This window comes from Ciona intestinalis, chromosome 2 (assembly GCF_000224145.3).
Source record: "Ciona intestinalis chromosome 2, KH, whole genome shotgun sequence".
Classification (NCBI taxonomy): domain Eukaryota; kingdom Metazoa; phylum Chordata; class Ascidiacea; order Phlebobranchia; family Cionidae; genus Ciona; species Ciona intestinalis.
This window is the reverse complement of record NC_020167.2, coordinates 5,434,207-5,447,670: the sequence shown is the minus strand read 5'-3', so window position 1 is coordinate 5,447,670 and position 13,464 is coordinate 5,434,207. Positions and strand designations below refer to the sequence as shown.

At 33.5% G+C, this 13,464-nt stretch overlaps 3 protein-coding genes across 4 annotated transcripts; 2 read left to right on the top strand and 1 right to left on the bottom strand.

Annotated features, from left to right (window-relative positions):
* LOC100183014 (transcription termination factor 3, mitochondrial) lies at positions 1–5,733 on the top strand. 2 transcript variants are annotated; one of them, XM_002132070.4, is made up of 9 exons: positions 1–732; positions 1,211–1,402; positions 1,759–1,889; positions 2,358–2,461; positions 3,047–3,689; positions 4,039–4,171; positions 4,237–4,420; positions 4,502–4,587; positions 4,907–5,733. In XM_002132070.4, the coding sequence occupies exons 5-9, from the start codon at positions 3,462–3,464 to the stop codon at positions 5,254–5,256; spliced, it is 981 nt and encodes a 326-aa protein (XP_002132106.1). In that variant the 5' UTR covers positions 1–732; positions 1,211–1,402; positions 1,759–1,889; positions 2,358–2,461; positions 3,047–3,461; the 3' UTR covers positions 5,257–5,733. The 2 variants fall into 2 exon arrangements, with proteins under 2 accessions (XP_002132106.1, XP_002132087.1); XM_002132051.5 differs by lacking the exons at positions 4,039–4,171; positions 4,237–4,420; positions 4,502–4,587; positions 4,907–5,733 and having other exon boundaries at positions 3,047–3,382.
* Positions 5,734–5,735: 2 nt separating this feature from the next.
* Positions 5,736–9,100, top strand: LOC113474073 (citramalyl-CoA lyase, mitochondrial-like). The gene is made up of 6 exons (XM_026840577.1): positions 5,736–6,027; positions 6,338–6,533; positions 6,877–6,987; positions 7,253–7,466; positions 7,771–7,940; positions 8,349–9,100. Exons 1-6 carry the CDS (start codon positions 5,744–5,746, stop codon positions 8,442–8,444), a joined length of 1,071 nt encoding a protein of 356 aa, XP_026696378.1. The 5' UTR covers positions 5,736–5,743; the 3' UTR covers positions 8,445–9,100.
* On the bottom strand, positions 8,688–13,309 carry LOC100184614 (probable ATP-dependent RNA helicase DDX56). The gene is made up of 11 exons (XM_002132101.5): positions 13,172–13,309; positions 12,747–12,930; positions 12,277–12,421; positions 11,810–12,029; positions 11,227–11,438; positions 10,798–10,897; positions 10,498–10,595; positions 10,157–10,282; positions 9,718–9,886; positions 9,300–9,495; positions 8,688–8,939 (listed from the first exon to the last, which is right to left on the bottom strand). Exons 1-11 carry the CDS (start codon positions 13,244–13,246, stop codon positions 8,752–8,754), a joined length of 1,713 nt encoding a protein of 570 aa, XP_002132137.1. The 5' UTR covers positions 13,247–13,309; the 3' UTR covers positions 8,688–8,751.
* Positions 13,310–13,464: the final 155 nt, after the last annotated feature.

Here is a 13,464-nt window from a genome sequence, read left to right as displayed (position 1 = left end):
GTTCTTTACTATTTTAAGTTGATAATACTGTTGGTCCGAGATTGTTTTTACTTTTAATTTATTTGTAATTTCTGTTCTTACCTGCTTATGTAGAGGTGATATTACCTTTCATTTACTTTTCATTTCTTTTATCTCATTAGATTTTGTGAGGCCTTGTTTTAAAATGTTCGCTGTCTGTCGAGTTTGTTTCTCAAAAACACGCATTGCAGCTTTAAAATTGCTGCAAAACTCTCACAATGGTTTAATGTCCTATCCTTATCAAGGCATCTCAACCCCATCTAAAAACAATATCCATTCATCATGTCGTCAAGACAGTGATAGAATTACACTCAATGAGATTGGAGGCAAAAATGTTGTTCCTCAAAACGTTGAATTTTTTGACCCGGAAAAAGAATTCTTTGAAGATCTGAATACAGATGCAAAAACAGAGTCTCCAGTTGTTGAGTACAATGAACAGGAGTTGCCAATATCTGCCGACAGTTTTGCAGCGTATGCTAATGTCTCTGAAGTTCTACAAACTCTCATTATGTTCGGTGTCGAGCTATACAAAATTGAAAAGCACAACCCGACTGCAATGCAGTTCTATGTGAAATTGGATTTATTAAAAGACATTACACCCAAACTGGAATATTTAACTACAAATGGTATTCTACCTGCAGAGTTTGGACAAGTTATCACGAAAAACCCGTTTCTTTTGGATCCAAATAAAACCATAGAAGATTTGGAGGAAATGTAAGATCCTATATATATATATATATATTATATATATAAGTATATACTTTTATTATGTGATCGTGATGAAATGTTAATTTGTTAGAAAAAGTCAATATTGTTTGGCCAAAACTTGACAAATGGCATGTTAAAATTTAATTTATAAATATAAATGTATATAATATGTTAATATGTATATATATATATTATATTTAAAACCAGCGGTAATAAACCTCTTCAAAAATGGCACACTTCAAGAATGGCAGACCCCTCAAAGAATATTCTGAGTTTGTCTTTCATAATTTACAAAAGTGATCAAATTGTTACTACAATGGAGAAAAAATAATGTAACAATTTTTTTTATAACTTATCCATCATTGAAAATAATCACTTTGCAATGAATTATTATTACTTAATCATATGTCACCAAAAACTGCACAGTATAAATATTGCCCACGAACCTCCGAGCATGCATTAAACTTAACACTTATATTCACAGTACCGGGTACTTAAAATCGAAAAACTTCACGCAAGATCAGGTTTCTCTTCTCTTGGTTCGTTTTCCACAGATGTGGAACATGTCACTTGTGAAACTTGATGGAATGTTGGGGTTTTACCAAAACCTTCCAACCAACTACGAGACTAAAACCATCTCGTTTAGTGGAGATGAACTTAGGAACATGGTCTTAAAGTAATTTATTTTCTTAACCCTTTTTTTTCATGAAATCAGGTGGCTATGCTTTTTTGTTAAAATTAAGTAGTGGCGCATTATACTAGTATATTTATTATGAAAATTCAGTTTTGGTATGGAAAATACCCAGCAGGTAAACCTGAGAACTAGATAAAGAACATATGTGTAGTGTATAAGGTATATAGCCTGTATATATAAAAATACACAGATGTGGATTGAAATTCCTTAAACTACATTGCTGTCATGTGGTAATAAATACTTAATAAACTACATTGATTAGCTTAAAAAAGCCCGCATTGCAAAACGAAGTCAAAATATTCAGGTAAAATTAATTTACCACTAAATTAAACCAACAGATGTCCTTCGATTGTGGCTTTACCAACAGAGTCCGTTTATTTAATGATAAAATCAATGGAAATGTCGTGTGGATTCACCATACAGCAAATCCGTCAAATTATTTCCGCCAAGCCTTCTATGCTGTTCAGAGGTAAATGGGTATTTGACTTCACTTGTAATGTACGTAACAAAAGTGACCCTTTGAATGTGTGGTTGGGTTGTGATCAGGAACTGTTATTTTAATTTCAAGTGTACCTAATGCTTTTGTATAGTAGACTATGTGAATCTATTCAGATTAAAAGCCTGCAAATTTGATATCAGTGAACATTACTTCGCTGAAACAGATATGAGACATTTTTTTTAATTAATAAAAAATAACAACGCATTGGTATCTTTTTTAATTATTAAAAAAATGTCAGTGACAACCTAAAAGCTGATGTTGTAAAATAAAGGTTAACATTAGAAGGTAACCAAAAAATTGTTTGATATAAAATACCAAAGTTAATATTAGCCAACATGTGAATGATGCAGTCATTTGTTGCTGTAACAATTTTTTTGTAACCTATGTCCATCAGGAGTTTTACTACTTTATATTGTGCAACAAAGTTATCTTTTACAGGTCGTAATTACCTTCATTCAATTTATCTGTTTTGTTCGAATGAAATGAAATTAACCCACAAGGAAATGGCAAGAAACCCCTTTTTATTCGATACCAGACTGGAGGTAAATAAATGGCAATATTCAATCCTTATAAGTAGTTGCGCAGTAATGCTGTGACTTTGATCGTGCCCCACAACTGCGATTATGTCTGATTGTTATTTGTTAGTACCGCAAGGTAACTAGTTTTGCAACATTATATTGGCGTATAGACAACCTAAATGTTTTTTTCAGCCAAGCAGCATGTTTATTACGAAATAGTAAGTATTCAACCTATATTCATTGCATCATAATAGCGATTGTTTAGCCTGCCAATTAATTACGACATAATAGCAATTCACACGTTGATTATTTGCGATTTGCGTCATAATTGCAATTCACACTTTCATTACTTAACTGGCAGGTGTTTTAAAACAGGTTTGAATACGAATGAGAAAGCTTTACTTTGATGTTAGGACGTTTGTATTCCAAGCATAGTCTATACGTACATTGTAAAGTTGCCTTTACATACGCAAAAGAAAAACGATAAACAAGAAACTTTAATTACGATTAGACTTTTATCGGTTAACCGGTTAAAACTGATTGGTAACGGTTAAACAAAAAATTGGAAAATTCACAGCTCTAAAAATAACCCATCACTTTTCATTGCAGAGACTGGTAACACGGCATCGGTATCTTTATGAGCTTGGAAAAGACATTTATAAAGACACAGAACCTGGTTACATTCCATTATTTGATGTCGTTTGCTCAACTAATGAAGAATTTTGTTCAAACTGTGATATTGGAACAATTGCAGAGTTTGAAAAATACATGAGAACTCAATAAGTGTTTAATGTGATGAAAATTTGTTTTGTTTTGAGTGATATATCACCATTGTTTATCCTGTTGTATTAACTTCTTGTATTTTGCAACAAATTTCTTCTTTTTGTAATTTTTTTCTGTTTAAAACTTGCAACAATTATTGCTTCCTGTTTTTTTGGATAAAAGGATTTTAGAAATTAGAAAAAAAAAGATTTTGATCTAAGGTGCTTAGGTAACTACTGTCTTAATAACGAATACCATTGATATGGAAATGGATTATGAAGCATCTGAGGAATCGAGTTTCTTTTGTCTTCCTGAAGAGCTGAGTTGTCGACTTAATGAAACATTAAAGGATGATGACATCATCAAGATGTCTGTTGCATATCAAAACTGCATCTCTTATCCATGGGAAGTATTTGCGGAATTGCATTTGAAGATATCTCATGGTGATGTGGAAAATATTGCAGCTGATCAAGGAGGTCGTTTATTACAAGTGAGTTAATTAACAAATATAGGCTGGTTGATTTTATGCAGTGTAACTTACTTTATCCTCGCATGACTGGAACACGACTGGCTATGAACTTGGGTGTTCTGTTCCATACACCGTAAGCCAGCTTACGAGTTACAAAGTATGTTACTTTGTGGGTGATTATTTTTGTTAGGATTTTTACATCTTTTTTTGGTGGCTGATAATTTGGACAACCTATTACTAGTCACCACGTTTGCCCACAATAGTGGCAACGAACGGCCTTAAACCCATTACCTCTGGATTAGAAACAAGTGCGCTAACCAGCTGTGCTATGGCGCCGGACGATTTTTTTTATTGTTTTTTTTTCACAAAGATTCAAGAAATGTTCAGGCGTTGGAAGGAATCCCATCCAGATGGCAAAACACCGAACGATTTGATTGAAATCCTTGACAATGCTCGTCTTGTTGGAATTAAACAGCATTGGTTCAGTGAATACACACCCAACAGTTTGTACACTTTGTTACAAATCGTTATTCCTTTCTGTACTAACACAACAATTTTAATCTTCCAGAAACAGCATTGGGTAATTTTAACTGTTACCGAATAACCGAGTTTGAAAAAAATGCTGGGCTGAACTTTAACCCTGAACAGTTCACAAAGTTTCTCTGTAAGCTGGGTGTCCAGGACAAAGAAGACTTTGTCAAAGATCGGTCTCCAAATAACATTTTAAAACAACGCCTTGATATTCTGCACATGTAAGTTTTTACAGTGTTTAGCTGTAACTTAACTGTTAGCACTATTTATCCTGTCTTTATATTGCTTCTAAATATTATTAGTTGGGAAAATCGAGTTGGTTTTATGGAAGCAACGTTAGAAAAACTTAATCAATGCATTGAACAAGTGCTGGTTCCGAATGGAAGGGGTAAGTTTTTACTTTATCTTGTTTATCTTCTATTCTAGAGGGTAAGGACTGTGGAGCAGTAGGTGGAACGCATTTATACAGGTCTCAAGGTGATCTCATTACATCTTGAACTGGAATTTAGGCCAATCGTCCAATTACAACAATTTTTTAATCTTTATAAACATAAGATGATATATTAGCTTCTTACTTGGTAGAAAAAAATAACCAACTTTCTCATTATAAAGTAAACTGTAATATTTTTTAGCTGTATAGTTTACTATGCCCTTTAATTCATATTAATACAATGGTATCAAGCATTTTTATCAAGCTTGATGTTCAGGTGAACCCTTTCGTCAGTTAAGTAACAAAGAATGTGCCGACCGACAACCCTTCATGGTTCGCCGCACAGCAGGGTCAAAGATTTCTGTCTGTCAAGGTTGTCGGCAGAAATTTGACCATATGCATGACCGGTTGGTTGTTGCTCACTGGGAGGAAGTGACCTATAAAAATCATGAGGGCATAGTGGTGAATGAATGGACTAACGGACACTACCATTTAAGCTTGGATTGCATCAGAGTAAAGTGGCAAAACTTTCAAGGGAAAGTGAATGCAGTTAAAGGCGTTTTGTGTTTGAAAGATCTGAAGTTTCTAAGAAACAAAGGTTTTGAACTGGAGGAGGTTTATGGTTAAAAGCTTGTACTGTTTGGAAGGTTTTATTTGTGTGAAGTTCCCTGTATATCTCTTAAAATTAAGTTTGTAGTAATTAGGTTGTATAATAAAAGTAATTGTGTTAATGTTTTACCATTGTGTTAATTTTTAGTTTAAATTACAATTGTGCTAAACATTATTTGCCAAATTTTAATTATTGTAAATGTTCCATGGCTAAAAATGTATAAACGAAATGTAAACGTTGATGGGTGAATAAAACTTGTGGATGGCTGGACCAAACATAGAAAATAACCAAATTTAAACAACAGTCCATTATTTAATTTATAGTGCCTTCACTGTAATAGGTACTTTTAATTTTTTTATAAAAGTTTTAATAAAATATGTGCTTTTAAAGCAAAGTTCCTGTAGTGTTGTATGATCCTGTATGCTGCTTAATGTGTTTGTTTCGTGATATAATGACACTTATGCATTACTCACCATTGCTTTGTATCATCAGAATGGTAGAAAAATGTCTGTTTTAAAGCTGAGGTTTGCTTTTCTGAATCACTGTGTAAAATTAAAATCCGTCTCCAAAACAAGTACGCATTTCTTCACAAGTAGACCTCTATCATCATCATGTGTTAATCTTGGTCCTCTATCACCGGAGGTTGTTCCTCCACCTCACAAGATACAACGACCAAGAAGAGCTCTTCTTTATGTCCCGGGCCATGACGAAAGGAAAATAAACAAACTCCAAACACTGGATGTGGATTGTGTTGCACTGGACTGTGAAGATGGTGTCAGTTTGGACAAGTGTGTTCTTTTCAATAACCTTAAGTGTATATAGTATATCTGTTTCTATAAAAATAACGGGTTTCATACATAAGTTTTTAGGAATTTTTAAATTTCTTTAAATATAGGGTTTTGTCTTTATAAACGGCTACCTATAAAATAATATAAAACGATTTTTTTTCTAAATTGTGGTATATGGTAAACTGGTAAACAAAGACAAAGTTGTGTCTAAGCAGCATAACCTATCCTTAGCATTTTCCAATCTTTTCTAAACATTCCCTGTGTTGAAAAGCAAAAGTATTAACTGATTATTACAATCTCTTCCTTGCAGAAAAGAGGATGCAAGAAACACAATACACAAACTGTATGAAGAAACTGCTTCAACCTTTCATGGCGAGTTGTGTGTTCGAGTTAATTCACCAAGCAGCGGTTTCTGTGAATCAGACATCGAAAATATATTTTCCATGTCAACACTCCCCCCCACAGTGATTGTTCCTAAGATTAATAGTATACAAGATATTACTTGGGTAATTAACTTAAAATAATTTGGTGTTTTTTTCATAATAATCATCAGGTAATTCTTACAGTCGGTTTAATCATTTTTAAAACTTTTGTGGTACCTTCAGATCATATTTGAGGATTTCTATTCATATACAAATTTTGAGTGTTTGTTAGTAGCCTATGCCCTCTCAACTTTTTTTTGTTATAACCATAAAAAAGTTAGTAGCATTGCAAATTCATACTACAGTTAACAAATATTGCATCAGTTATTCAATGACCTTCAGTAAAAATTTGAAAAATTTACCTACTGATAAAATTGTTTTGTTATACTGCTTATACACAAGACCAGTAGTAGTATTTATTTTGTAGTTTTGTGAGATGATGAACGAGAAAAGTAGAACGATCCTGGGCAGACCAACCAAACGCCTGTTCAACGTCATTTTTATGACAGAAAGCAGCAAAGGTTTAATCAATTTACAGGTGGGTAATTTGTTTATGCTATGTAAGGTATAAAGTAACAAAGTCTGTCCAGTGCTGTGGCACAATTGAAAATGGCAATTGCTTTAACACAAAAAATCACCCACAAAGTTACATTTGTGGTGATTTGTAAGCAGAAATGATGAACGGGTGTTTGATACAGAACACCTGTGTTATAATAACTGTCGTATCCCTGCAACGCGAGCATAAAAAAAGTTATATTCTTTCTACCATTATATTTACATTCACATCTATACCTAATGTACAGAAAATCATAGAAGCTGGGATTTCTGCTTGCAGTCCGAGGTTTAGTTGCTGCCACATAGCTGGAATCATTTTTGGGTCGGATGATTTTTGTGCAAACCTTGGCATCATGAGATCTAAGGATGCAAGTGAACTAATTTATGCAAGGCAGAAGATTGTGGCAACTTGCAAGGCTTTTGGGTTACAAGCTATTGACATGGTGTATATTGATTTTAAAGGTAGGTTTTTATGTATGATGTTTTAGAGAGTTTTAACAATTTAAAGTAGAACATTGAATAGGGGTGCTTAGTGGGTAAAGTGCTTGCCTCGTAACCATACGATACTGGGTTTAAGGCCTGATAAAAAACCCTGCCACTATTTTTGGCCTGTGTTTTTGCCCAAAAGAAAAATGTGTTTAGTACAGACAAAGAAACAAAATAACTTTTTGTTGCTATCGAAATAAGAAAAAAATTAGTGACATTCTTCATTTAAATAAACGCCTTGTTTTTTTATTGTTTTGTTTTTATTTGGTATCACTTTCAGATAATGATGGCTTGGAAAAGCAGTCATTGGAAGGAGCAAGGATGGGCTTCACTGGGAAACAAGTAATACATCCAAATCAGATCCCCATCGTGCAGAAATCTTTCACTCCAAGTGACGAGTTGTTAAAGTGGGCTGAAGATTTGACAGAAGCTTTTGAAAACAGTACTGAGGTATTTATGTAGTTATGACTTATTGGTTGCAGCAGAATGTCTTGCAAATATTTTTGTTTAAGTATTTTCTAGGTTTGCAATGTAAGTTCCACCGTAGCACAGTTGGTTAGGGCGCATCCCTCTAACCCAGAAGTAAAGGGTTCAAGGCCTGACGCTGCTACCATTGTGGGAGTATGTATCCTTGGACAAGACACCTAATGTCAATTGATTCAACCCAGTGGTCACTAATAATTGTCCAAATTATCAGCCACACACATATTAAAAAGAATAAAAAAATCCCCTTCAAAAAATAATCCCCCACAAAGTAACATACTTGATAACTCTGGCTCGAGGTGTTTGGAACAGAAAACCTGTGTTTAACGACTGTTGTTTTTTTTACTAAAATCTAAGCTAAACTTCCACACACAGGGTGCATTTACATTCAGAGGTCAAATGATTGATTTGCCAACCGTACTACAAGCCAAGAACATTAAATTATTTTCAGATTTTATAAAAAAGACATAACTAAAAATTGCATTTTAAATTAGCCAAGTAAATTAGAAAATCAATTATGTATTGCATTCATGTTCTAATGTACCAAACATACTATTTTTACTTTACACATTGTATATATATATTTGAAAAATTATGTGCAAATCAGTTTTCTTTTAGTTTTATTTTTAATCTTGCCAAACCTAATCAGGTTTAAATGTCTTGTCACTGGAGTGACACTGCCTCTATTTAACTTATTCCTACTTTGAAAAAAAACACAATTTATTTTCCATTTTATTGTCCTCCGCTCATCTCCTGTCTTTTAATACAACGCTTTCAATCAAGATTTCTTTACAAATTTAAAACTTTTCAGTGGATCTTCCAGTTTCTTCTTATATTTCGGGTTAGGTTTTCCCATCACTCGAACTGAACTTCTTTTCCTTGGTTTCATATCATGTGATGGAGGTGGCTGGTGTTGCGACGCACGGGTGGAAACCCCGCTGTATAAACCTTTCAGCGTGGGTGGGACTGGAAACGAAAATAAATCTTTTGTTAAAAACTAGGCCATGTAGATGGTCGTTTTGGTTGGTGTATAATTTGTTATTTAAATGAGTGAGGTCCCACACTCTTGAGAGCTAGAAAGGGTGGTACATTTTCCACTTCATCAAGGTTCTTTATATTAAAAATGTGGAAAAAACGGTGTTGGTGTATAATTTGTTATTTAAATGAGTGAGGTCCCACACTCTTGAGAGCTAGAAAGGGTGGTACATTTTCCACTTCATCAAGCTTCTTTATATTAAAAATGTGGAAAAAACGGTGTTACTCTACTTCGACAAGCAGCATGATAAAAATCCATTAAAATAAGCTAAATCATAATGAAAGCTTTACTTAAATATTCCGGAACATTCTTCATGTGTTTCTTCACTTTCATTGGCCGGGAAGCTGCATCGTGACGCAATACTTGGAGGTCGTAAGGGTTTTCCTCAAAATAGGTTTTCAGTTTTGCAGAGTTCAACATCTCTCGTCTTAACTCCTTCACCCTCGCATCATGTATTGCTCTCTTCGTCACCGCTCGTATCGCATCCTGGAATAAAAAAAAGTCATGGACCCCTCCATAAACACAAATAACCGATTTAATGTTCGAATACAATTGCTTAACAACAGTCATTTTTATTGTTTTGTTATATCTTGTTCCTTAACAATTCGACATTAGAATGTTTGAGTTCAATTGTAATCCAGCATACAGCAAAGATTAGCTTTTAAAGTTTGAACGCATTTTTTTACCCTACTCCTCTGGCATTCTTACCTTGCACCGATATCTAAAACCCTCAATCTCATCCATTTTAAACTGGTAAGGTTTCATGACCTGATCATCTGCGTTGCTAGACAACCGGGCTTGTGCTTGTGACAATAACTCCATCTCCTCCGAAACAACAAATGAAAGTGCGGTGCCGGATTTATCCCCTCTTGCCGTTCTGAAATGCATATTTATTTCTATTTTTTTGTACCCTGGTGTAGACTGGTAGTGTTCAGTCACTTTAGTGTATGTGAGTCAGTTCATAACTTGTTTAATAGTTTTGAATATAATTTATGACTTCTGTATAGTACGGTGGGGGAAAGACGGACAAGCACATAATATGCAAATAAGGTGTTTCATCTCCCCCAACCTACTATATAGTATATATTACCAAATACGTGGGTTAAACTAAAAAATGCATTAAAACTATTTATATTGATTTTCTTACCGTCCCACTCTGTGGATGTATGAACCAACAGTTGGCGGGAAGTCAAAATTTATGACGTTTGAAACATTCTGAAAATCAATGCCTCGCGAAACTCCGTATTCCTTTGCTTTTGTCAATTTCTTTTTCCTGAAATATTAGTTTATGTTAATACACACATAGGGTTAGTTTTTACATATAGTGTTTTCATCGTGTTAATATGGCTGCAACAGGCCTTAAAATAGTTTACTTTCATACAACAACTATTAGATTTAAAGAACAACATCCATAATCTTAAATAAGAGCAATGGGGCACAGCATATATCTTGTTTTCATTTTCAAAATTAGTAAAAGCTGGTACGAACTTGTGTTTTCCAGTTTTCTTTATTTCTGGAGCAGTTTCTGACACAGTTGATGCAACAACAGCACTTTCATCCGTAGCAATGATGTAATCATATAATCCCTTTAAAAATATGGGTATTAAAATAATAAGCATAAAATTGAATATGTTTAATGAAATAATCATAACAGTAACTGGAACATGTTATAAATTTTTAGATTTTTTTCTTATTTCATTTACGTAGACTACTAATAGATAAGCATGGAAATAGAAACATAAATATGATGCTTTATTTTAAACAATTTAATTACAAAGTTTGTATCACCTCATTATATTGCTGTACCACATGACACCTTGTACTGACAGGTAACTCTGAGTTCAAAACGCAACAAAATATTGAAAATTGTTCCAAAAATAATTTCAACCTGAAATAAAAGTGCTTTACTTATAATACAGATAAACAACAAAACTAAAACAGGCAACTTCTTTAAAACAAAAGCTTTGTTTTCAGTGTTAAAAATAATAGGGGGGTCAGGCCAACACTCAGTCAAAATATATGACACAATTTTCTTTATTTATAGGTTTCAGTTAAAAAATGAACCAAATTCAACAGTTACTATTTTTTTTAACTTTAACATGTCTGTATTGAATTTAAGTAAATATAGCAATTAATACATCTGTGAACAGAAATCAGAATAAATTGTTTTCTTGCTGGTTTGAAATAAGCCTATAAACCCAAATCCTCATGTAGTACCTGTAGCATTTATTAATAGTGTTGACAAACAGTAGGGATTTTCCTCTGACCAGTTTAAGTTTGTTGAGTGCGTATATTAGAAGATATTTATCGTCCTCAGATTCACAGAATACATGATATTGAGTTAACTTGTCAGTCATAGGAAGTTCTTCTTCAGATAAATTTAATGTAACTGGGTTGTTCAACACAAGTTTCTTCAATGCTTCAACATCCTGCAGTTAAATTAAATTATCAATTAAAAAAATCAATATGTATATATATATATATACATGTTTACAGCATTTGGTGGACAGTTGTAATGCTTATTATTGAAACAATGGCACCAAACGTGGGGTGGCAGGGTGGACAGGTTAACCCAAAATTTAATGCATTGTTATACTGTATACATAACAAATAAAAACAAGCAAAATTTGTGCTACAAAATTTTGTGTCTAGCTTTTACTTGACACACAGACACACTTTTTCTGTACTAATATAAAGCATCTATGAATGTAAATACCTACTTGTAACTTCAAATATGATTTTCCTAGATAACTTGCAATAACTTGTTTTTAATATTGTAAAATTAAAAATCCGACCTTACCTCACTTAGTGTAGCTGACATTAAGAAAGATTGGTAACTACTTGGCAAGTGTTTAAGAAGAATTTTTAAGTCGTCTTCGTAACCAAATGAAAAAAGAAGATCAGCTTCATCAAGAACCAACCACCGTACTGAAGCAAGTGTAAGGTTACCAGCTCGAACATGGGCCAACACACGACTGGGTGTACCAACTACTATGTCTGGTTTTACAGCAAGCAGAGGCCTGAAAGATGGAAGATTGTTACTTTTTAAAGTCGGTCAATATATTCTAGAATTAAAGTACAAAATCAACTATGTTTGATTTGCTGCGTGGAACATGAATTTAGCTCTGCAAAATCCATAAATTTCCAAACTGTACAAAAAACTACAAATTTTGACTATATATATAAGGCAAAATCTAAAAATGGCTACGATATAATTATGCAATGACATAAAAAACAGTAGAATTTTTAACATAACAAAGAACTAACTTCAAAAGATTTGGGTCTCCTTCCATTGAAACATCGATGCTGGTGACATCACGTGAGCATGATGTGGTGAGCTGTTGCATCATGTTGTATGCTTGACCTGACAATTCACGTGATGGGACAAGAACCAATCCACGAACTTCTTGCTCTAAAAAAAGTACAAGCAGTTAAAGAATGTGCAAATTGGAACAGAAATTGTATTCATTAGCATGTAAAAACATTAGTTTAAACTAAGGTAATAAGGCTTACATAATTGTAATTGAAGATTTTACACCAAACTAAAATACCAAACCAGTGTGTATCATTTACATTTCATTGTTATCTCATTACTTAAAATACAGTTTTCTGGCTCAGAGGCAAGGTCAAATATAGGTCATTAGGTTTTTACAGAAACCTTACAGGTTAAAAATGATTTTGAACAGTAGATTGGAGATATAAAAACAACAAAAATAATTGAAACTTTAAACACTCACCGTATTCATCTTCCTGTGTTGTGTTTTTCAGGTTCAGTAATTGTTGAATTATAGGAACAGCATAAGCCGCTGTTTTGCCCGAGCCGGTTCGAGCACGAGATAAAATATCCTTCCCATTTATTGCAAGTGGAATTGCTTTCTCCTGAATTAATGTTGGACTTGCCCACCCTGCCTCTGCTATTGCCTGAAATAAAAAAAATTATTAATAGCCTACTGGAATCTTTTTATATAGGATATTTATTACAGTACTGTGGGGTAAGGTGAGGCAACTTTAGCATGTATTATCCAACAACGGTCTATGCGGGTGTCGTGAGGATACGGTTTTATAACTCTTTGAATGTTTTTTGTTTACTACAAACTGGACAAGAAAGTAGAATAAAAAGGCGACCTATCTCCTTTGGTTGCTATACTAGTACAAGACATACCTTTAAAATACGATCGTCAAGGCCCATTTCGTGAAATTCCACCTTGTCTTGTGTTGCTGCATCATCTTCTGTCATTTTATTTTGTGAAGCAAAACAAACTACTAATAAAAACAATTTCTTAAATGCAAAAACACACGTGCGATTCGGGTGGAATTATAAGTGAACAGAGACTGGCCGTAGTTGACACTACACTTTCTTGTTTAATAGTTTTAAAAATCACACTACATATTACAAATATTTTTTTAAATAATAAACATAAGTAATAATAAAATTCAAGGTAGGTAGAATTAAAA